The sequence below is a fragment of the Oryx dammah genome, unplaced genomic scaffold (assembly GCF_014754425.2).
Source record: "Oryx dammah isolate SB20612 unplaced genomic scaffold, SCBI_Odam_1.1 HiC_scaffold_15, whole genome shotgun sequence".
NCBI lineage: Eukaryota > Metazoa > Chordata > Mammalia > Artiodactyla > Bovidae > Oryx > Oryx dammah.
In genome coordinates this window covers 28,003,961-28,029,439 of record NW_024070199.1, presented here as the reverse complement: position 1 = coordinate 28,029,439, position 25,479 = coordinate 28,003,961, and the positions used below count along the sequence as shown (strand labels likewise).

The following is a 25,479-nucleotide window of genomic DNA, read 5'->3' as shown; positions in this document are numbered from 1 at the left end:
CATATTAAGATGAAAAGGACCATTTCCAGACAGTAAGTGCTATAATAGTTTTGATAATCATCCCCATCACTTTTGTTTGCTGTTTTACTGCTTTTATTGTGTCAGTCACTCAGTTGTGTCCAACTCTTGTGACCCCACAGACTGCAGACTGCCAGGCTCCTCTGTCCATGGAATTTTCCAGGCAAGAATACTGGAGTGGGTTGCCATTTCCTTCTCTGTTTGCTTTTATAATGTAAATATTAAATAAAAATCATCCACATTCTGCATGTGAAGTGAAGTTGCTCAGTCCTGTCCAACTCTTTGCGACCCCATGGACTGCAGCCTACCAGGCTCCTCTGTCCATGGGATTTTCCAGGCAATAGTACTGGAGTGGATTGCCATTTCCTTCTCCAGAGGATCTTCCCAACCCAGGGATTGAACCCAGGTCTCCCACATTGTAGACAGATGCTTTACCGTCTGAGCCACTAGGGAAGTCCTCACATTCTGCATAAACTGATGAAAATATGTATAATGGTTACACAGGGAAGATGGTTACACAGGGAAGTTGGCACATCTGATAATTAAGGCAGGTAAGAGTTATTCACTCCAGGGACTTCCCTAGTGGTCCAGAGACTAAGACTCCATGCTCCCGATGCCCAGGGGGCCCAGGTTCAACCCCTGGTGGGGAAACTATATCCCATATGAGCAACTAAATATCTTATGTGCCATAACTAAGACCCGGTGCAGCCAAATAAGTAAATACATTTTAAAAGGAAGAGTTAGCCACTCCATTTTCTTTTCGTTTGTGGGAAACAATCTTCCTCTGTACGAAGCTCCCATGGTGCCTACTCTCCTGTGTGTGTGTGTATGTGTAGGTTTGCTGTGTGGGGTCATGGGTGGAGTCTCAGAGATCATTTTATTTCTGACTCCCAGCTAATTCAAGAACCAGAACTACAGTCTCCATTGCAAGTAAGTATCATGGATGCTTCTGAATGATTGAATATTCCCTCAAGTGGGGAGCTCACCACCTCACAGAGCAGCCTGATTAGGCTCTGCCTTCTCAACCACACCCAAGGCTGCTGTGCAGAAACACACCTCCAACCCTCACACAACACAGGGCTCCCTTGTCAATGGCTTCCTTCCACTGAGACTTCAAGTCACAAATCACAAATCAAGGGACTGAGTGAGACTGCATCACCTTCCTAACAAAATGAAAACCAACACAAAATAAGAGACGATCCCTATTCATGTCAAATGTATGGTAGAAATGGGAATGTAGAAACCCACGGCTATTCTATTGAATAGGAAAAAAAAAAAGTTATTAGAAAGAAATGAATCCCTAAAGTGCAACAGATAGTTGCCTATGCTTCTCCCTAAAAACTAAAGATTTTTTTTTTCTTTCTTTGTTTCGGTCGTGCTGTGCAGCATGTGGGATCTTAGTTCCCCGACCAGGGATCAAACTTGTGCCTCCTGCAATGGAAGCTCAGCAGAGTCTTCACCACCAGACAGCCAGGGAGGTCCTGAAACAAAAGACTTTTAGATCTATAAATAAAGACTCTCATTTAGAAAATTCTTTCAGTTGTTCTGAATACCAGACGGGGTAGGCCATCTTTTCCGTGCTCATCTTTTGCATTATCCTAGCACTTCTGGTTGAGTCTAAGCTCAGCACCAGAAGTACAAGGCTGATGAGTGGAGAGGGAGGGCTGGCAGCCCCACATGGGCAGTGGAACTCTGCCCTGGGTTTGCAGGACACAGGAGTGCTTCTCTTAACCAGGAATCATCCCATTTCACGTGTGTTTCCTGTATTTTGTGAGAAGAGTTCAAAAGTTTCATGTTTAAAGGAGAGGTGGAAGACCACATTAAAAAGACATAATGGTGCTTCTGGTGTGTGTTAGTCACTCAGTTGTGTCTGACTTTTTGCGACTCCATGGACTGTATAGCCCACCAGGCTCCTCTGAGCATGGAATTTTCCAGGCAAGAATACTGGAGTGGGTAGCCGCTTCCTCCTCCAGAGGATCTTCCTGACCTAGAGATTGAACCCAGGTCTCCTGAACGGTAGGCAGATTCTTTACCATCTGAGCCACCAGGAGAGCCTACTGTCCTCCACCCCAAATTCATGTGTTGCAACTTTAACTGCCTCTTGCCTCACCATGTGATGGTATTTGCAGGTGAGGCTTTGGGGAGGTAATTAGGTAGTGAAGGGGGCCCCCATGGTGGGACAGTGGGATTCGAGATGCCAGGTAGAAGCCATGTCCCTTTCTCTCTTTCTCTCCAGACCAGTCTGCACTTCACCAGAAGCCGACCCTGCTGGACCTTGATCTCAAATTTCCTGGCCTCCAGAAATTTAAGGAAATACATTTCTGTTGTTTAAGCCCCCCAGTCTATGTGGTGTTTTTTGTTTTTAATAGTTTGTTTAAAATTATTTTTTAATTGGAGGATAATTACAACATTGTGATGGCTTTTGTCATACAGCAACATTAATTGATCATAGACATACACGCGGTCCCCTCCCTCCTGAACCCCCCCATCTCCCTCCCCATCCCATCCCTCCAGGTTGTCAAAGAACATTGGCTTTGGACGCCCTACCTCCTACATCAAACTCTGGCTGGCTATCTATTTTCCATATGGTAATGTATATGTTTGAATGCTAGTCTCTCAAATCATCCCACCCTCTCCTCCCACTGAGTTCCAAAGGCTGTTCTTTATGTCTGTATCTCCTTTGCTGCCCTGCATGTAGGATCATATCATCTTTCTAGATTCCCTATATATGTGTTAATATATGATATTTGTCTTCCTCTTTCTGACTTGGTTCACTCTATGTGACATTCTGTCACAGCAGCCCGAGCCCACTGAGACACAAAGCAGGAAGGGAAATGGAGGAAGAGGGCAGTGTCTCTGACAGTAGTCCGGCTGTCCCATCCCTCCTTAGAGAGCCTGGGAGAACAAAAAGGAGAATGTTGGCCTGAGGAGGGAGCTGCACCACGTGGGAGGAGGAGTCAGCGGAGGGGAGGGAGGAGTGGGAGCCCCAAGTCTTCTCTCAGCCAATGAGTAAAAAGCATAGAAAGATGCTGGGGTGAGTTCTGTAGGAGTTCCTCCCAAGGCTGAGAGCTGGTGCTCCCCACTGCATAGCGCAAGGCTGGGGTTTTTCTTGGTCTGTGGGTTACCATGTCATGAGGGTCTTCAGTATACAAGCTAACTCCCTGAAGGTGGTGGAGGGTGGAATAGGGGGAGGAGCTAAGAGGACTCAACTCTTCTGTTGTTTCTTGGGGGAAACTACTGTGGCCTCTGGACCAGCAGGGCTGTCTGTTTGGCAGCAGCAAGGGCCCTGAGCTCGGAGGGTGAAGACGAGCAGGCCCACAGGGAGCCCCTTGCCCTGGACCCCACTGCAGCATCCGTGCCTGCAGTTGTGCTATCTAAATCTGGGTCCTCTAGTCGACCTGCCCCTGTCCCTCTCAACCCCACCCCACCTTGAGTCCAAGGGAAGGAGACTGAGCCTCTCAGGGAACCAAAAGCAGAACCGAGGCTGGACACTGGCTCCTTTCCCAGGGTCTTGTCTGGAAAGGTACCACTCATCTCCCCAGCAACCCTCCAGACTTTCCACCATTGACGTGTGGAGGTGGCCAGAGCTCTCCCGGGGCCCGAGCTCTGCTGGGAGCATCAACACTTTCTCAAGGGCAAAAGCCCTCACATCTCCTGGGAAGGGCTGTCAGACATCCTACCAGACCAGAACCTGCGCATTCACCTTTCCTGTCATTCATGGTTGCCTCTGATCCAGCACCTAACGTCCTGGACCTGTGCCCTCCACGGCGAGGTGTTCACTCACAGCTCCCACTGGAAATCACAACCCTGCTGCACGTAATCGGGAATCTCAATATACTCACGGTCTGAAGCTGGCCAAGATAAACCGAATGGGTCTGGTTTAGTATCTGGTGCCAAGTAATACACAGCTGATTAACCCAGCTCCCAGATGCGCTGGAATCATCTGGCCATTCCCAGCTTCTCCATGGACTGACTCTCTCAGGCAGGCATCCATAGAGAGACGATATAGCCCGGCCAGGCACAAGAACGCGGAGACTGCTGGCACTTCTGAGCAGGGTGCTGCTCCCCCGAGACAAGCCTTGGGAATGTTGACTTGCCAAACCGGACAATCAGTGTGCAGACAGACAGCTGAGACGTACACAGAACGGGGATGGCTTTCTTTCTCCTCGGCAGCGAGACAAAGGGAAGTGCGGAGAGGGGCGAAGAGGGGGAGAAGGGTGCACATTATGTGCAGACGCCGTGGGAACAGCTGCCAAATGGAAGACGCTTGCTGGGGTAACTGGTGGAGAGTCCATTAGAGATTGGGTCCGGAAGAGGAAGTGGTAGAGTCTTGTTTAGGAGACCCACAGTGCTCAGCTGACTGTGATGCAAAGTCCAACTCAATTCTCAATTAGTGAGAGAGGTCTAGCGATCCTGATACACTTCCTATGGTTATTCATCTTGTGCTACATGACTGGGGTTCAAAACTAAGATGGCAAACACCAGGGAAGGACGTTAGTGAATGAAGAAATGGCAAGAGAATATTTACGCAACAGAACAAGAATTCACAGAGTGCGTATTAGGCGCTGGGGGCTGGGTACTGAGTAGGCAGGCTGATTTGGCCCAGAGAGGAAGGCAGACACGTAAAAGGAGAACATGCATGGACCTTTCGGAGGCAGAAGCTCCACGATTTACAGATTCTGTCCCTGGGACTTGTCTTTGCCTTGGCATCTCCTCCCTAACAGTGGTCTAAAGGACCTGTGGCTTTACCTATTCTCGTCTACGACAGGTAACTGTGTTTCTGGGCTCTACCCTAAGAGAGTCTGGACTTCTGTGTACAGTATGGGGAAGAAATCTGTATTTTTCTCCCAAGTTCTCCAGGTAATTCGGGTGATGAACTGAATCTGGACCTGTTAGGTGACAGCAAGGTGGTACCAAGTACCGGACAGGAGGCGTCTTGCAACCCATGTCCTCTCGCTAAAAGGAAATGCAGTGTCTTCTCCTCTGGGAAGCTGGCCCCCATGGTGCTGAGGGTCCCTCCCCTGTGCCCCTTATTTAAGCAAACACCATTATTAAAACAAAGCTGGCTAATTCGGAGTCTCAGCCATGAGGCTCTGAATTCAGAAATGACTGGTACATCTTACTCCTCTCTCCTCCTTGGTGTGTAGCCTACTGGATGCACAATAAATACCTGTTGGAGGATGAGGATGTTGGATGAATTTAATCTATGTCTGAGCCCTGCCCATGGGAATAAAACACTGGCAGGTGACATGGACGTGGAATACCAGGAGAGAGAGGCCCGGAACCACCTTCCAACCTTGGATGACAGGTGCACTCCCCAAGGGCGCTGGCGGCCGCCTGGTGTGACAGAACGGCAGCCTGACTGACCGCGGATTGCAAAGCCTACTCTGGCTTTCTGGGAGAGTACTGACTCCCCGCCGCCACCCTGCTTACTCAAGCCCACTGTTTCCTTTTTCTAGAAGTAAATGTGAGGAATGAGAAGCTTGTCATCGGGACTTGTAGGAAAATGTCTAGGATTCTCACATCCACCATGAGATTCTGAAAAGCAACCCTGACAGCTCCCAGAACCGTCACCTCTTTAATAAGGCAAGTGGGTTCCCCCAACCTCCACTGCCTGTCTTAAAGAAATGCCTATAATAAAACCACATTTTCATAGACTATAAAATAACTGAGGATGGAGTAAATCTTCTCTCATTTGAAGACATTAAGAACTAAAATAGAAAAATATTTTGAAATTCTCTGTCAGTTGAAACGTTAAAAAAGAAGCAAAATGTTCTCTCTTTCCAACTGTTTTACTTTGTAAAGATTTTACTCTGTACTCACAGGGAGGAATGTGTGTCTGTGCGTGGGGTGTGTGCATGTAGTGGGTGGGGGTGGGGTCGAGACGCTGGGGCAGGTTGAGACCCTGGGGTGGGAGGCGCAGCGCTTGTCAACCACTCAAATTCCAAACCAGTGACGTTCTACTGCCATCTCGTGGTGCCCTGAGGTGTTCACAGGCAGCACGACCACCTCAGGTGCTTTATATGAACTAAATCCCACAATATCCCAGTAGCCCTGCAAAGATGTTTATCTGTGAAGAGACTGGAGTAAGAAATTATCTCACCTTTTTATTCAAAAGAATCAACTGCTTCACATCAATTTGGCTCAAAAAAACCTCAGGTCTTAAAACTAAGACTACCATGACATTTATTTTGCCATATGTAACAGCTTCATGTTGAAAAAGGCTCAACATAAAAAATTACCTTCAAAACCTACGTTCTCACATAAACCAAAATACATCTAAATGACAAAGTTATTTCTTCAATATTCAATCTTTTCAATTTCATCCATGTCTTCAGGGTCGAGTTGCTTAATACTGCTGTCTAAAAGAGCAAAAGAGAATGGAACAGTCTTATCCCAGGGCCCAAATGAGATTTCATTCCCTCTAACTACATTTCTGAAGACAATGACACCTCATATGGAAATCCTCAAGATAGGAATATTCTCTAGATTAGGTGAGGACAGGCAGGTGTCCAAATAACCAATTCACACCAACCACAACAGCATCAAATGCACCAGACAAGAGAACATACGTGTCTATATACCTTGGGGCAAAAAAAGTGCAAAAGTGCAGTGAGGGGAGCCTGCGAAGGGGCCTGGCTGAGTTCATGGGGAGTGAAGTGGGTGTGTACATACATGGGGCGGACGTTGCTGGCTGGCAACAGGGAGCATTGATCACCACAGCAAAGGCAATCTTAATGGGTCTTTCTCCACACACATCCCTGCTCTGTTATCCTAACACAGGAGTGCTTAACCAGCTTCCCTAAAGGGTCCACAGTTAATAAGCAAACCTTTTAAAATTATATTTCAAATTCCACATCTGTGCCTATGTGCACTCCCCCAGGGACAGTATACTTTATTTCCCACAGAGGATAAGTACCACTGTCCTAAAGGTGAAAGATAATGTCTGGAGTCCTGCAAGGGTTCCTCTTCCCCTGTTCCCCAGCCATCTTCCCAGCTGGTTATCAGAGCCTGTCTTGTTTCAATGAGGGGAAGGAGGGCTGGAGGAAAGCAGCAAGACTCAGGATTTAGGATTGCCCAAGCTGGTCACTGGACAACAGGGAAGAGGAAAATGTAGACAAAAAAAGGAAGCTGGGGACACAATATAATCTTACAGGATCTCATTAGTTACAGTGGTTCTTTATGAATATGAAATCTGCTTCAGATCCCAGAATGAGCAATAAAATAGAAACCTGAACTCATATGAATTCCACTTAGTTTTCGGGTCTTTCTCTACCCCCGTCTCAGGTTAGGAGCTCTGACACTGAGAAGTGGATATCTCCTACTGTCTGGTTCCTGCCCCCACCCTATTATATCATCAACCCCAAGCTCGAGGCCCACGATACACAGCCACTGTCAATGTGGGCAGGTACACAGCTCTGACTGTGAAGGGTGCCACTCACTGAAGTGGTCCTGGATCTTCATCAGTAGAGGCAGCTTATCCACCTCGATCATGTTGAAGGCAAGCCCTTTTTTCCCGAAGCGGCCCGTGCGCCCGATGCGGTGGAGGTAGGTCTCGTAGTCCGGTTCCTCTGCTTGGTTCACAGGGAGGTCAAAGTTCACGACAATCGTGACCTGCTTCACATCAATCCCTGGAAGAGGAAGGACACCACAGGGCCCTGCAGCTTCCACCTCAGGACCCAGCTATCCAAGAACCACATTTGCTGAGGGAATTCTCATTTCACAGACACAGTCTAGAATCAAGCCTGCTTTGACACATATTTGTTTCTAAGTATGTATGTCTATGATGCTAGGTAAGAGTGTCAGTAGAAGTGAACTCTACAGAAGTCTAACTATGTACAAAGTGTGTGTGGGAGGGGGGTTGGAGGGGGTGGGGGCTCTCACGGAGCCAAAGAGCCCCCTCTCTCTGCTCCCGCTGTGCTGAGTCCCCGGCAGGTTCTCTTCCCCGTCAGGGCCCCAGCTCTGCCCCATTCCACAGCCACTGTTCTCATCAATTTTATCCATGGCCTCAATGGTTATGATAATTTCTGGACTGGCTCCCCAGTCCCTCGTGTCCTGCTCCTCTAATCCTCGCCATGGTTGCCACAGCGATGTCCAGAGCACTTGTGTTTAGAAGCTGGCTGCCCAAACTATACGGGATAAAGTACAAACAACTCAAGACTTCCAAGGGTTCTCCCCTTCCATCCATAGCTCTCACACCTAATGTTTCCAGGAAGACTTCTGGGCTCGCCTGGGGCCTCCACGCCTAACACTAACAAGCTGTCTGGCTCGTGATCCTTATCCTCCTGGTACTGTGCTTTGACTCTGGGGCTATCTCTGGGGTTCTGCAGATGTGCTGTATAGTATGGTAACCATTAGTCTCACGAGGCTATTTAAATTAATTCACATTAAAAATCCAGTTCCTCAGCCACACTAGCCACACTCCTAGTGCTCAAAAGCCACTATCTATGGCTTGGACAGCAGAGAATAGGAGATTTCTCTCAGTGCAAGCATTTCTATTGGACAGCGTCGGTCTAGAGGGTCAGGAGGTGGTGTGCTCCCGAGGGGAAGGCCCTTTTTCAGGCTACTCCTCCAAAATGCCAGGCTCAGCCTTCATGGCAGGTCCTCAGTTCTGTTGGGTGAACCAGTAATAAACTAGAGTATGTGGTATAGACAACGATACAATGGGAAAGTGAGGAAAGTAGGAAGACCCTTTGCTTGAAAAAAAGATTTTTTTCCAAGCAGTCAATAGTTTTAAAATTAAAAACACTTCAGAGATGACCAACATCATTAGTCATTAGGGAACACACAAAACACAAGATATCACATACATCTACCGGAAAAGTTAAGATGAAAAAGTGTCAATTCCAATTACTGACAGGGATGGAGAACAACTAGAACCTGCCTGTACTGCTGGTAGAAATGCACAATGGCATGGCTACTCTGGAAAACAGTTCTGCAGTTGCCTCTAAAGCATACATTGACCCTATGACTAAAAAATCTTACTTGTAGGTATTTACCTATGAGAAAAGAAAATTTATGTCTGTATGAGCCCTATACATGAATGTTTATTACAGCTTCAGTCAAAGTAGCCCTGAGCTGTAAGCAATCCAAATGTTCATCAACGGGTGAATGGATGAACTAACTGTGGTACACCCATTCAATAGACTACTACTCAGCAATAAAAAGGAATGACCTATTGATACATGTTACAACACTGATGAATTCCAAAGTATGCTGTCAAGAGGAATAAATCAGACACTGAGGTTACCAACTACATGATTTAACTTACATGGCACTCTGGAAGAGACAAAAATACAGAGGCAGAGATCTGGTTCAGTAGTGGTCAGGGGCCATTAGTTTCAGAGACTGATTGCAAATGAGCACAGAGAAATTTTGAGGGGAGATGGAATTGTTCTGCATTTTGATTACAGTGATAGGTACATGACTACATATGTTTGTTAAAACTCACTGAACCACATCCTTAAAAAGAGTGAATTTTATCACATGTAAATGATAACCTCTTTAATACACACACACCTCGAGCACAGACATTGGTGGTTATAAGGACTTTCTCCTTCCCGTCCCGAAACCGCTGGATGATGGAAGCTCGCTGATCCACAGTCAGCTCTCCGCTCAGCAGAGACACCTGGTGGCCATCCTGGATCATCTCCACAGTCAACCATTTGGCATTTCGACGAGTCTGCAGGAAAATCATGGAGAAGGCAATGGCACCCCACTCCAGTACTCTTGCCTGGAGAATCCCATGGACGGAGGAGCCTGGTGGGCTGCAGTCCATGGGGTCGCTAGGAGTCAGACACGACTGACCGACTTCACTTTCACTTTTCACTTTCCTGCATTGGAGAAGGAAATGGCAACCCACTCCAGTGTTCTTGCCTGGAGAGTCCCAGGGACGAGGGAGCCCAGTGGGCTGCCGTCTCTGGGGTCGCACAGAGTCGGACACAACTGAAGCGACTTAGCAGCAGCAGCAGCAGCAGCAGGAAAATCAAAGCCCAGCATCATACCCAAGTTGAAGGAGCCTCACTGTGTGTGCATCACTCATGTCTGCAGGGCATGGGAGCTGGAGGTACGAGGGTTGCAGAGGGGTTTTGCTCCCCCTTCCTTTCAGGTCTAGAGAGACCTGTGAATGTGGCAGGGAGTTCTCCTGCCCCCAGGCCTCTCAGGGGCACACCCTCTCAACCTGTCAGAGCTCTGCTTCTCAGCCCTGAAACACAGAATAAAATGCTTCGTCCACCTCTTGTGGTGGTCGGATGACAAAATGCGGTAACCTAACGATGATGATGGGCTCAATGGTAAAGGGTCCACCTGTCAAGGCAAGACAGCAGGAGATATGGGCTTGATCCCTTGGTCAGAAAGACCCCCGGAGAAAGAAATGGCAATCCATTCCACCAATCTTGCCTGAGAAATTTCATGGATAAAGGAGCCTGGCAGGCTACAGTCCATGGGTCTGCAACTACTCAGATGTGACTTAGTGGCTGAACAACAACGATGATGAGTAAGTTGTTGTGTGTGCCAGGCACCCTGCAAAAACCTTTACTTATATCGCGCCCATCTACTCCCATAATGATCTGATGAAGTAGGTGTCTAAGCTCATTTGAAAAAACTAAAAAATTAACCTAATGCGTAAAACCATCAAGTGATCTGCCCAGGGTTACATGGCTAGTCTGTGGCAGGGCTGCACTTTCCTTTACTCTACAGGTGTGTTTCCAAGGCCATCCACTGCTGGGTGGGGCTCTTCCAGGATGGGGGCATGGAGGTATGTAGAACAGACTTTGCTCTCACGGAGCTGACAGTGTTCACGTGGTGGTGAAAAAATACAACCCAGAACAGGAACACTAACAATGTCAGAGAGAAAAAGTAAATAGGAAAAGAAAAATAAGGGGCTACCAACAGCAAGTAACTGAGCAGCTGCCTTGCTCATAGTAAGTTTAGAAACGAAGAGAACATTCTTAACCTGATAAAGGGTATCTGTGAAAACAGCCACAGTAACATCAACTTGAGTGGGGACATGTTAGAAGCAGTCCCTCTAAAAGAAGGATGCCTAGGGAGTTCCCTGGAGGCCCTAACCCTAATTCCAGTGGGTAGGATTCTGGGCTTTCACTGCCATGGCCCAGGTTCAATCCCTGGTCAGGGAACTGACCAAGTTGCATGGCATAGCCAAAAAAGAAAAAAAATTTAAATCACCATAAAAGGAGGATGCCCTGTTTCATGTCATATTGAAGTCCTATTTCATCACTTCAGCGTCAACCATAAAATACAAGTAATCTCTATTCAAAGTTGCTCTGAAAATTGAACGATATCATGAATAAACAGTGTGGAACACAGGGCCCGGCTCCCTGGCTCTCACTCATCTGACTGTCCCCTGTCCCTATCTGCACGGAAGTCTGGGCACGAGGAAAGTGAGTCCCAGTGGCGTTACCTGGCAGAAGATGATGGCCTGACCTATGGTGATGCCGCCGTAAATGTTGCAGAGAGCCTGGTACTTGTCTTTCCTGTTCCCACACAACACGTAGTACTGTCGGATGTTGTTCAGGGTCAGCTCCTCTTTTCGTAACTTGATAACATTGGGGTCAGGAATGATTCGCTCGGCAAACTGCCACACAGAGTCTTCAAAGGTCGCTGAAAACAAGAGCATCTGGCACTCGGAGGGTAAAGCTCTGGGAGAGAGAAGGGAAAAGGGCATCACCCAACTGCCAGGCCTGTCCCACTCCAGGGGGCAGCTTCCAGCACTGGATGCCCATGGCCATCAGCTGCCCCCTACGCCCCTGCTCCCGCTCCAGGGTCACCGTGAAAGGCACTGTGGACACAAAAACTACACCTGCTGCAGAGTGCCACGTGTCAGCCCCTCCTTCCCACCCAGGGTTTGGGGAAATGCATAAACTGAACATGGGGCTCCAGAGTGAAGGTCAGCTAAGAGATCTGGAGGGCTTGGGGGCTTTCAAGCCAGTCTTCTCCTTAGGAGAGATGGCTTATGGAGCCTAGGGTGTCAGTCCAGGAGCTGTTTATGGCAATCATCTGACACGAGCTCCACGCAGATGAAGGGCACAGAGGCTCATCACTCAGCGGCAGGTGTTCTATCTACCGAGTGGGAAAGAACAGTCATGTGAAGTCTATATGGAATGGGAAGACCTGGATATAAATAAAAGGGTGCAGAAGGGGAAGATGCTGCTGCATGGAAAATGCAAACTAAACCCACACTGAACACAGGACAATTGATACCCCAGTTCAAAAATAGGTAAGATGAACCCACAGAGTCAGCAGTTAGGACAGAGCTAAGTCTGAGGAGGAGAGAGGGCTGGTGACAGAAGAGGGCCTGCAGGGCACTTTCTGGAGCACACCTGAGAAAGATCTCGGTCGTGATCGGATCCACTGTCCCACGAGCACAGCCTCTCTGTGATAATTCACCCAGTGTACACTTAGGATTTGGATATTTCTCTGTACATATGTTAAACGTCAATTAAAAAGTTAGTTTTCAAAAAACAGAAGAGACCAGAGAGAAATCACTGCCTTTGAGAAGACAACAGAGCACTTAAGAGGAAAAGTCCTTAGTGCTAAAAGGGAACAGGAGAGTTCATACAGCTCAGTGATTCCCAAACATTATATCAAGCCTGGGACCTGAATCCCCAGGAGCTTTTCACACAACTGGACCGATTTCGGGTTGACTGTGGGAAACTGACTACATGTTACCTTCTCAGTGTCCCACATTGCACTTATGTGATTATAAAGGGATGAAAATATGAACTCACAAAACATGAGGAATCCAAGAAGATAAATGGGTGGAAGAGACATTTCAATGTAGTTTTGCAAGATGGAAAAGCATGATAGCGGAGAAGGTGCATGAAGCTAAGATACGTGTGCTACAGAGGGAAACGCTGATGGAAAGGCAGTGGGTGTCAGAACCCTGGGGGGTCTAAGACCTGTGAGACCAGAGAATTCAGAGGAGGGACTGGCAGCAGGTGGGGGCTGTGAAGAGACTGGAGGAGAATCTGCACTGGCCATCTGTTCTACTACAATCTTTCATCTGAAAAAGACAGCCCCAGGACTGGTACCCCAAGGCTGGGGCCATTTCCTTCCAAAAAGTAAATTTATACAAATTATCCAAGGGAAAGAAACATGGGTTGTTCTGTAGAACACTGGATTTTAAAGACTTAGTATGCAAAAAAATGCAGACTATTGTATTAATAATTTTTATACTGATAAAATATTGGTTACTTGTTAAGACACTCATTTTGATATCAAATTAAATAAAATGATTTTTTCATAGCATGAATTTCACCTGTTTCTTTTTTTAATGTGGCTACTAGAAAATTTTAAATTACACATGTGGCTTGCATTGTATTTCTATTGGACAGTGCTGTGGCTTAATGTATTTTAAACCAAAGGAAGGAAAAACTAAAACCTGGAGTCTTAAAAACATCTTGACTTCTATGAAGTTTTCATACAACACAGAAAATATAAAACAAAAGGCTGCTAGACGTTGTTTCCAAACACAAACCAGCCTCTGTTCAACCCCAGCAGGAGCAGCAGACAGAGCAAATATAAATTCTGGCAGATTCCATTCAACCTATGAACTCCTTACCAAAGAACACGAACAGCTCTTACCAGCCAAATGTCTGCATCTTTGTACACAACACTACTAAAAAGGCATACGATTCGCTTCCCTGTGATACTGAGCTGTTCACTACCAAAGTTTTGGGGCCCTTTGTTAGGTCAAACTTGCAGAAACCTTATAAGATTTCTTTCTGTGAAGAAATGGAAGCAGAGTGCTCCCTCGGACATGTGTCTACAAGATGCCAGGCGTTGTAGCTGGCCAGTGAAAGGACTGAAAATGTTAGTCTATTTTCAAAGCTTGAGACAAAAACAATGTCCATCTCTAATTTAGAAATAAATTAAGGATGAGAAAGAGATGATAGTAAAACAGAATTAACACACGCTATCTCCAAAACGGTCTGAGGCCCAATGAAGATGGCGCATACTGACTGTGCCTGAGTTGTCTGGTGCTCTGTAAAGGCTACAACAAAAACTCACAGCAAATATTTAAAACGGGGAACTAACAAGGACCTACTGTACAGCACATGGAACTCTGCTCAATGCTACGTGGCAGCCTGGATGGGAGGGAGGTTTGGAGAAGAATGAATACATATATATTAAAAAGCAGAAACATTACTTTGCCAACAAAGGTCTAGTCAAAGCTATCGTTTTTCCAGGAGTCATGTATGGATGTGAGAGTTGGACCATAAAAAAAGCTGAGCGCTGAAGAATTGATGTTTCTGAAATGTGGTATTGGAGGTCTTTTGAGAGTCCCCTGGACTGCAAGAAGATCCAACCAGTTCATACTGTGGCCACCTGATGCAAAGAACTGACTCAATGGAAAAGACTCTGATGCTAGGAAAGACTGAAGGCAGGAGAAGGGGATGACAGAGGATGAGATGGTTGGATGGCATCACCGACTCTATGGACAGGAGTCGGAGTAAGCTCTGGGAATTGGTGATAGACACGAAGCCTGGCATGTGCAGTCCATGGGGGTCACAAAGAGTTGGACATGACTGAGCGACTGAACTGAACTGAGTCTCTTGGCTGTTCACCTGAAACTATCACAATATTGTTCACTGGCTATACTGCAAAACGAAATAAATAGTTCAAAAGGAAAAAAAAAAACTCGCAGCAAAAAATGACTTATTTTTCCTTTTTTAGAAATAAAACTGCTTCCAAAGTCCAGCCAAGTTGAGGACTTCCTCATTTCTTTACTAAATTTGTAAGGAATCCATCTTTTAATTTCACAAGTTTAAGTCACCTCTGTGGTTTATAATCTTTTTCCCTGAGGAGGAGAGGTTTCACTTATGATGAGATCTAATAGACTTTGGGGTGTTTGAAAATGATGGATATTTTAGGTATGGATAACCCAGACGATGGATTTATGGATGCAAAGGATCTGAATGACAAACACTTGGTTTACTAAAACAAGTGTGTGGATGCAGCGGAAGGACATCCCGAGGGAGCTGGAAATTCTTACAGGTCTAAAAACCACTGTTGCTAGCTCCAAGTATTCTACGCTTGGACACTTTTGTTCAGAGGATATCTCACTGGACTGTGGGCTTCTCATATACACACGTGTGTGTGTGTGTGTGTATAGAACAGATAACTAGTAAGGACCTACTGTATAGCACAAGGAACCCTACTCAAAACTCTGTAATGACATATACTGAAAAAGAATCTAAAAGAGAGTGGCCATATGTATAACCGATTCACTATGCTGTTCAGCAGAAAGTAACACAACGTTGTAAATTAACTGTGCATGTGTACTACACTCCAAAAAAAAATTTTTTTAAAAAAGAATCAGTGTGGGCTTACTGCTGGCAGAGCTGCAAGTCAAAATGAATTTCACATTTGATTATATTCTGTTTTACTGCCACATACAAGGAGAGAAGGCTGCAAGGAGTCCCAAGGACACTGGAGAAGAGAAACATCCTGTAGCACTGTGAGACACAAAGCAAAGTGTCATGACCATCTCTGTCATTAGATACAGGTAGTATGTGTAATTAGCTCTAATGGATTTACAGTCTCTTCATAAAAAGCTCTGTAATTCTGTACTGTAAGAATACACAGTAGGGACTCCCCTGGCGGTCCAGGGGGTAGGACTCTGTGCTCTCACCACCAAGGGCCAGGATCGATTCCTGGTCAGGGAACTAAACTCCCACAAGCTGTGTGGTGTGGTCCAAAAATATATATACAACAGCACAGCCTCCAAAATTTAACATCCAATCATGTTTTAAAAGATTAAATTGCTGTATCAGAGATCAAACATTATTGTATTTTTCTGAGGCATATTTAACTAATTCTCCTAAGAATTACTACTTATTGCCACAGTTTAGTTCAATGGTTTCTTTTGTTTAAACAGAAAAGTACATAATAATATATAATTTCAAATAAACACATATTTTACATATTTTTATGTTAAAGTAATAACACATGTGCATGATTAGTTCTTCTGTATTATATTATTATATGTACATGATATATATATCTGTGTGTGTGTGTGTATCCCTGCTGTGAATTTCCCTGTGTACTTCCCTGCTGTGGGCTTCCTAAAAAGTCTGAACCAAGCTGAGAAGTCTCATTATACTGTAGATAAAAAGATTCCAAAATCTTCTAGAGAAGAAAGAATGTCACAGACAAAAGTCTGGGGATAACGATGACATTAAACTTTCCAGTAGCAACACCAGAAACAGAGTATTAACTATAGTAAAAAAAAACAACCAAACAAACAAAAAAACCACCACCATTTTTCTGTTTTCAACACTGTTTCTGAATTTATAGGGAGAAAGCTTTCTAGGACAAGATTCCACAGCCAGACAAAATCAACTCAGAGATCAAATTTACAGGCACAATAAAAACATTTTCAGACAGGCAGGGGCTAGAAAATGGACTTCCTACACTTTCTTTTGCAGGAAGTCACTGGACTGTACGTTCCAGCACATTCAGTAAACCAAGAAAAAGGAACCACAGGACAGGAGATTCAAAACTGGGAATGAGGACAGGGGAAACTGACATTAAGACTATGGCTGTAGGAGTGCAACCAGCCCAGCTAAACCCAGAGATGGTGTGTGTGGACGATCTCCTGGAAAAAAGAAACCACTGGCGCTTTAAGATGCATTTGACTATCTAGAGATATCACTGACATATGACACCTCTGATGAAATAGGCAGAGGAAAAATGGAAGGCTCCTACCTAACGATAGTGCCAAAAAAGGAAAACAGGCAACTTTAGGGGGAAAAGTTACACACAAAAAAACATAATTAGAGACTCCCTTGTGGTCCACTGGTTAAGAATCTGCCTTGCAATGTGAGGGACAAGGGATCGATCCCTGGCCAGGGAACTAAGATCCCACAAACCCACAAGCCACAACTACTGAGCCTGCAAGCTCTAGGGCTGATGTAGTGCAACTAGATAAAGTCCATGAAATTCAATAAAGACCCAGTGCAGCCAAAATAAACAACAACAACCCACATAATTATAATAATTCAATGCTCCACAGTGAACAATACTTGTGTTGTGATAATAATATTAATACTGACCATTAATGTAACCAAACTCTTATGATACAACCACCGGGGCCATGGAGGGGATGGGACAGTGAGAGTGGGGGTGGTACAGAAGGACTAAATTCCCACTTTCTCTAATGGGAAGCCAGCTGTTGTTTAGTTGCTCAGTCATGTCCAACTCTTGGCAACTCCATGGACTGTAGCCCGCCAGGCTGCTCTGTCCAAAGCATTTCCCAGGCAAGAATACTGGAGTGGGCTGCCATTTCCTTCTCCAGGGGATCTCCCCAACCCACTGGCAGATTCTTACCACTGAGCCACCTCGGAAGAGACAATATACAATGAGAAGCAGCAATGCGAGCTTGTTATTTAAAGATATGAAAGTTGATACCAAAACGGACAGTGTTCTCTAGGGTTTGGGGGCAGGCGATTACTGGTTTTCATTATAAGTCTTTCAATATCCTATTTGAATTTAACACAGTCCCTTGTAGCTCAGTTGGGAAAGAATCTGCCTGCAATGCAGGAGACCCAGGTTCAATTCCTGGGTTGGGAAGATCCCCTGGAGAAGGAAATGGCAACCCATTCCAGTATTCTTGCCTGGAAAATCTCATGGACAGAGGAGCCTGGCGGGCTACAGTCCACGGGGTCGCAAGAGTTGGACACGACTTAGCGACTAAACCACCACCACCACAAATACTTTAAAAATAAGTGATATAGAGAGGCCCACTGCCAGAAATTATGATTCCATAAGGTTCAGGTTAGTCCTGATAATCTGAAATTTTATGCCCCGTGGTGATCCTGGGAGAGAGGCCTAGCAAAATGACAAGATTTACTTAACAACTTACAGGCAAGGTCAGGACTAGACCCCTAGGTTGCTGACCCCAGGTTACTGCGTCTTTACAATAGCGCTATGGGGTTTTAATAAATTCTCTTTAGAATTTTGCTCAAATATAAGATTATTGGCAAAATTTGGTGCAGACTCACTATGAGCCTGCAACACAAGAGTAAAGCAAAGTTATAAGATGAAGTGGGAAATTACAGGAGGTCGAAGGCTCACTGAGCTGCTAAAAATCATGAAAACCCAATCTGCTTCAAAGGAGAAGGAAGTGAGGAATAAGCAGTAAAGACAATGAAGAGCACTGGACAAATGAAATCCCTTATCTGGACAGAAGATCTAGGAAGAAAAGGATGGATGTGAAGGTTACCTTTGAATACGAATGCTTTGGTCTGCAAATCCCTGCGTGTCGATCATCACATCAGCTTCGTCCAGGACAAACACACGAATCTTAGTCAAATCAATTAACTTTCGCTTGAAACACCAATCCAGGACAGTCCCAGGAGTGCCAATTACAATCTGTTTGGTGACATCCATGCCTCTGGGAACTATGGAGAAAAGGGTTGGAAGGTCTTCTTTAGCTGGAAACCACTCTAACCGTCTGGAATTCTGAGTCACGCAACACATTTCCTACTGATTTCCCAAGGGCAAACCCTAAGGCTCATTGTGGTTTTTGATTTTACAGAGTTTTAGGAGAAGTCCCCGAGTTTCTTGGTTTACAGTAATGGTAAGAGTCCTGAGTAACTGATTCTGCCTCACAGTCATTTAAAAAGCCAGCCTGCAACATCTCCACCATCCTATAGGAAAGTGGCACAGCGGTGAAAGGCCTTCAGACCTTCCCCAAACGGAAAACCACCACAATGTCCATCAAGAGGTCCCATGAAAAAGATAATGGAATATTATATAGCTGGTCAAAAGGAGGACGTGGGGCTATACACACTGACATGAAAAGATGTTTAAGATGCGTAAGTTTTTGAACAGTACGAAAAAAAATGCTCCCATTTTTTGTCAACACTCAAAAACAAAAACCCCTACAGATTTGATAACAAAACCATAGTTGTCTTTGGAAATAGGTTTTTGAAAGATGAGAAAGCACAACTTATACTTTTACATTTTCTGGGTTTTAAAGACTTTTTTTAAGCTATATGCATGTAGCACTTTCATGAAGAAGGAAAACAATAAAAGCTGTTCTGTACAAAACAACTGAGCCTCACAGAAGAGAACAGGCAAAAGCAGAGCTGTTGTTCCAGCTGAGGGAGTGATAAGCTAACATGCACTGGATCTTTATTACATGCTGGAGGTGTACACAGTGCTTCATCTCTATCATTTCACTAAATTCCAGTTAACAACTCTATGATACAGGTGCCATTATGTCCTCATTTTAGAGGCGAGAAAGCAGAGAAGGTATTAATATACCATGATTGTTGGTGGAGTCAGGATCTAAAATATGAGCCAGGGAAACTTCCCTGGCAGTCCAGTCATTAAGACTTCAATGCAGGCAGCTCAGGTGTGATCCCCTGTCAGAGAACTAAGATCCCACATGTCACGGGGCTCAGCCAAAAGAAAAGATGAAATTTAAAAGTTGGCTGCTGCTGCTGCTAAGTCGCTTCAGTTGTGTCCGACTCTGTGCGACCCCAGAGATGGCAGCCCATCAGGCTCCCCCGTCCCTGGGACTCTCCAGGCAAGAACACTGGAGTGGGTTGCCATTTCCTTCTCCAATGCAGGAAAGTGAAAAGTGAAAGTGAAGTCGCTCAGTCGTGTCCGACTCTTAGCGACCCCACGGACTGCAGCCTACCAGGCTCCTCCGTCCAAGGGATTTTCCAGGCAAGAGTACTGGAGTGGGTTGCCATTGCCTTCTCCTAAAAGTTGGCTAAAAATACATAAATAAAACAGTTGATTTAAAGATATGCATATCAGCCAGGACCGGCTTGCCGGTACATACTCTGATTTCCTCGAATGGCATACATCACTTGAACATCCACGCAGAATTTCCCCATCCGTTCGACCACACGGCCAGTTTGCAGAGCCAGTTCATAAGTAGGAGCCAAGCAGAGGCACTGACAGAGAGATAAGGGGGAAGGAAAAAGCTTCATAAGAGCCATTATGCAATTCTGAAATACAATTAAAATTTGTGGAGGTATAGTGATATTATGTATAAAATAGATAACTAATGAGAAGCCACTATATAGCTCAGGGAACTCAGTGCTCTGTGGTGACCTAAATGGGAAGGAATCCAAAAGAGAGGGGATATATGTATCTGTGTGGCTGATTCACTTTTCTGTACAGCAGAAACTAACACAACATTGTAAAGCGACCACACTCGTGTCTGCTCAGTCATGTTGGGCGTGCTCAGTCAGGTAATGATTCTTTTTGGCCTCATGGACTGGAGCCCACCAGGCTCCTCTGTCCATGGGACTTCCAAGGCAAAAATCCTGGAGTGGACTGCCATTTCTTTCTCCAGGGGATCTTCTCGACCCCGGGATTGAACCTGCGTCTCCTGTGCTCCAGTTCAGCCCCTGCTCAGCCACTCTGTGACAACTGTCACCTCACAGGCAACCTCTCCCTCTCCAAGGCTGTCTCCTTCCATGTTAAGTAAAAGGGACTAGGTGAGCTATAGCCTTATAGCCATCACTACTGTTGATGCTAATGTTGAGCATGGTGCTAAAAATGTGTATTATTTCACTCAATCTGCATGACACTCCTATGAGGCAGATACCCATTCATTCAATGTTTAAGGAGCGGTTTCTACAGAGCAAGCACCGTGCTTGGTGTCAGGGTTCAAGGGCAAACTGGACAACTGTGATCCACACCTTTATAGATGTTATTTTTATTAACAAGAAAACGTACTCCAAAAGATTTACTAACTCTCCTAAGGTTTTCCGCTGGTAAGTAGAGAGGCTGGTATTGGAACCAGTCGAACTATGAAGACTGTGCTCTCAGTCACTACCCTATACTGCTGCCTATAATCCTCTGATTTTAAGAAAGAACGTCTATTCTAAATATCACCACATCATGGCAGCCCTACTGCCCATTACTAAAATACCACTGGCGCTGCAAGCATTCCTCTCTCAGTCTTTCCTTACCTGTGGAAACAATTTCAAGGCATTAACTCTGCTGAGCATTGCCAAGACAAAAGCAGCTGTCTTTCCTGTTCCAGACTGGCTCTGGGCTATGAGGTTCTGGGGTCTGTAGGAAAGAGGAGACGTTGGCCATCAACTGAATTTGAGACCAAAAATAACCAAGTTGCAACACTATTTCCCTGGAAACTCACGGATGTGCCAGCATCATTGGAAGAGCCATCTCTTGAATTTTGGATGGTCTATTAAATCCCATTGCATAGATCCCTTTTAGTAACTCTTCCTTGCTGTCAAAAAAAGAAATCAAATACTTGAAGGCTATGATGCATCAGTAGCCTCAGAAATACAAACATGAAAAGTGCATTTCTAAATTAGGCCACTTTGCAACTGAGTATGAAAAGTATTAATAATATATCTAAATTTCAACTCTCAAACATATACAATCATGCCTGTACATTTGGAGCACTAAAGCAATAAGTTATGTTATTAGCTTAGACCAAGCATAGTAGTAAGAGCCTAAAGGTGAACTCTCTCTTGAACCGAGAGAAAAAAAAAAAAAGGGAAAACTCATCTGAGAGAAGTACAATTTTCCAGGGGAGTTTTGTTTTCCACACAAGCAGAAAACTAAGTGATATTTATCATTTATTTCTGTTTAATCAATGACAAATTTCTATGTTTTAATTGCAATTTTCAGAGAAGACAAAATTTCATTTAGGTGATTCTTATATCAGTTCTATCTAGGAGAAGAAAACGCAACATTAGCTCATTCTTCTAAGCTGGTATTTTAAATGCCTTTTTCCGGCGGGGGGGGAGGCGGCGGGAGAGGGAGTCTCAAGACAGGTGTTCAGAAGAGAATAAAGTGAAGTAGGCTGGAATACTTCCACTACAGTGATATGCACAGTCTGGATGTGTTTAATTGGTAGATGAACTGCTAGATTACTGGCAGCCAACTTTTCATCATAGGTAAGCGTCTCCCCATTTAGAAAGAGGGCATCAGGATTTTGGGTTTCTCCACATCAGTAACTCTCCCTGTTAAAATACATTTCCTTAATGCCAACTGATAAATCCCTAGGAAATACAAACCAATTTAAGAAAGTTATTCACATACCATTTGAGACAAAAGTAAAGAGGTAAAAGTTTGTAACTTATCTCAAGGAATATTTGGGCCACCAAATTTCCTGTTATCTGTATTCTGGTACTGTTATTGCTGTTTAGTCACTAAGCCATGTTCAACTCTTTTGCGGCCCCATGAACTAGACTGCAGCCCTCCTCTGTCCATGGGATTTCCCACGCAAGAAAACTGGAGTGGGCTGCAGCTTTCTTCTCCAGAGGATCTTCCCAGCCCAGAGATTAAACCTGTGTCTCCTGCATTGACAGGTAGATTCTTTACCACTGAGCCACCAGGGAAGCCCTGTATTCTGGTATGGAGAGTAGCAATGTGGCTGTGTCTGGCTTAGCTATTCCCCATAGCCCAGTAAGGTTAAAAATTTTACTTTCAGAAAGGTTCTCAAGTCATTGTACAACTCAGATAGCTTAGTGTTCCTCTTTAAGCTGTATTTTATTTCCAGGCAAAACGTCCACATCTCAGTTGAATGCTGATTATTAGAACATGAAGGAGAATCTGATGGATTTATTATTAGCAGATTAGTTTGTTCTGTGCTACACTTTCTGGCATTTTCTCACACTTAAGGCACAAATACTCACAGCCGCAGCTCTTCAAATGTTTTCACTGAGTAGAGTGGAGAGCTGGGATCCTTTTGTAAGACTTCAACCCGGTGACTGGATTCTACTAAGGACTGCCGGATTAACTTGTTTAAGAGTGAATTAGCTGCCAAATCCACTAGAAAAGCAAGGATAAAAAAGGGGATATTGCAGGGGAAAAGTCAAGCCTCCAGAATGACATCTAACAAGTTGCTTCCTTCCATTCGGTGACTGTATATCAAGCAACTGCTCCTGCTGTCATTTTTCTTCTAAAAGAAGGTTCTAGAAAGCATGACACAGCACTGAGAATTCTTATTTCTTAGACTCTGCCCTACACCAGACTCTATCCTCAAGCAAGCCTACATCCATTGCCACCAGACCTACTTTGTTCTTGCCAGCTGAAAATTCTTAACCCATTCCTATATATTCTATTTCAATTTTCCTCTGAAGAGGTAATCCCCACTCCCAAGTTAGTGTTTTTTCTGACATTCACTATTCACAAAGAAAACAGAAGCAAAGATGGTTCTTTTCCACTTAAGATATTATTCATTCACATTGTGAAGTCACGATTACATGAAACAGAATGCTAGTAAATACCCACAAATGGATTTATTTCCTACCTACATCATCTTCATCATCGTCTTCAATCCTATTAACAGAACCATCTAAAAGGATGTGAGGAAAAAAAAAAAACTGTAAAGATAAATGCCAAGCAGAAACATCTAGCATATTATCCCAGTTTCTCTTGCTGACTCTACAGTGTGCACAAAAGAGTCAAGCAGTAGAGAAGAGGGTAAAAAGCCTGGGAAGGTGGTGGACGGCCCTGAGTGTTAAGGGAGCTAAAGTTGGGATATGAGGAAAACAACACTTTTTCAAGGAACTGAGCCCAATCTCCTTTAACAGCACTCACCTACGTTTGGGATGGTAGCACTCTTGATACCCAGAAGGTTCTTCTGGGAGTGGATGAGGTTTGGAAACTATTGAAAGATACAAAATTCAATCAGTATTAGGAAGTAAACCATCAAGCAGCCCAGTGCTGCCCCCTAACAGACTGGAAGGAAGAAAGGGAAGATTCCCCCTCCCAATACTGTTTCTTTTGCAATGTTTATATATAGATGGATTCCTTTGAGGAACTGGTCTCCTGTATGAATTACCCTAAAATTGCAAGGAGACTTTCCGCGGCTCCTGCATGTGAAATTCCTCTTTTAAGCCTCTGGTCTAAATGGGACGATTCTTGGGGGTCACAGGACAAGCAAAGGAAAGTGGACAGGAAAGCGTGTTGGTAGCTAAGATGAAGATGAAGTCTAGCCGAGGCCTAGTGGTCAAATTGGGACAACAGAAAAGTCGGGGTCTACTTGGGGCCACAGCTGCGTTCCCTCCCGGCGCAAGTGTCTTCATTTTGCCCTTTCCAACCCAAGGTCTTGTTTCTCTCGGAGTCTCCCTTCCGATGGCCCTCTTCCAAATCCTTGCCACATCTCCTCTCTTACCACCTGACAGCCCACTCCAAACGCTACCGGGGCTCCCCCTTCCCCTCCCCAGCACATTTCCCTCAGGGAGTGCTGTTCTAGCTCCCACCCGCTGGCCCTCCCCGGCTCGGTGGCGGTTACGTGGCCGTTCAGCCGCTCGCTCTCCGCGGCCCCCGCGTCGCCTCCCCAAAATAACGACGCCATCGCTGCGACGGCTGCTTCCGGCCCCAGCACGTGCGACAGTCACAGGCGCGAGGCAGCACGCGGCCCCACACGGCGGCCAATGGGCTTTCCTCCGGCCGGGCGGGGGGTGGGGGTGGGGGCGGGAGAGCCACCACCCGCCACGCGCAGGCGCCCTAGCTCCGGGGAGGTGGGCGGAGTCAGGGGCGGAGGGCGTGGCCCGGGGAGGAGGGGGCGGGGGTAGCGCTCCTCCGCCCCGCCGCCGGTCCGCGCTAGGCTTTAGAAACCCGGCACGCGCGCTTCTTTGGCGAATGTTAGAATGTGAGGCGGATCTCTGCTGAGCCAGCAGCGGTGTGGGAGACTAAGCGGCAGGAATCTCCGCACTGATTCGAGAGTCCTACCTCTTCTCCCCCACCACCCTCTCCCCAGACTATTCTCCAGGTGGTGGGGCAGGACCCCCGCAACCCGCTTCAAACTCGCATGTTCGCCTTCCCCCGAAATTTCTGCTGCTACGTTGCAAGATGTCAGAAAGGCTAGTAGTGAATGGCATAGGAAAGTGGAGTCAGACGGAGTGAGGCTTACTGGACAAATGGGAAAGATGCAGAAAGGAAGTAAAGTTATTCAAATTCTAACTACTGTCCCTGTTACTCGATACCTGTCATGTTTCCAAATACCGGCTTGTTTTCATCTGAGTTCTGATACGTGTCTCGTGCTGAAACAACGCGGAGAAAACTGTTTCCCCTTTGGTACAGCCTTCACCTCCCACCTTCACGTGCACAGTCAGGGATAGATTCTTTGCACCAATGGCTGCTAAATCTGGACAAAAGAAGCAGAATATTTTTTTCTTCAAATTTTCTAACCGGAATCTTGAGATTTCAATCAGCATCTCTAGAAAAACGCGCAAAAGCCTAGTTATGACCTCTCCGTGGTGCTGAAGCAAGACTCCCCATCCTTGTTCGGTCACTCGGACATTTCGGTCATTTGTTATGAGACGATCACATTCCTTTTCAGCCCTTCGTGTGGAGTCTAATTGTAAATGGTTTTGACTCTCACTGATAGCTTTCTACTAATTTAACTACGAATAAAATCGGGTCTGCTACTGCTGCTAAGTCACTTCAGCCGTGTCCGACTCTGTGCGACCCCAGAGACGGCAGCCCACCAGG

General features: G+C 45.5%; 1 protein-coding gene across 2 annotated transcripts; it reads right to left on the bottom strand.

Annotated features, from left to right (window-relative positions):
- Positions 1-6,180: 6,180 nt before the first annotated feature.
- DDX25 (DEAD-box helicase 25) lies at positions 6,181-24,447 on the bottom strand. 2 transcript variants are annotated; one of them, XM_040255828.1, is made up of 12 exons: positions 24,278-24,447; positions 23,581-23,647; positions 23,291-23,335; positions 22,674-22,809; positions 21,164-21,256; positions 20,976-21,078; positions 19,835-19,949; positions 18,263-18,440; positions 11,438-11,675; positions 9,538-9,700; positions 7,461-7,649; positions 6,181-6,380 (listed from the first exon to the last, which is right to left on the bottom strand). In XM_040255828.1, exons 1-12 carry the CDS (start codon positions 24,338-24,340, stop codon positions 6,319-6,321), a joined length of 1,452 nt encoding a protein of 483 aa, XP_040111762.1. In that variant the 5' UTR covers positions 24,341-24,447; the 3' UTR covers positions 6,181-6,318. The 2 variants fall into 2 exon arrangements, with proteins under 2 accessions (XP_040111762.1, XP_040111761.1); XM_040255827.1 differs by having other exon boundaries at positions 24,161-24,388.
- Positions 24,448-25,479: the final 1,032 nt, after the last annotated feature.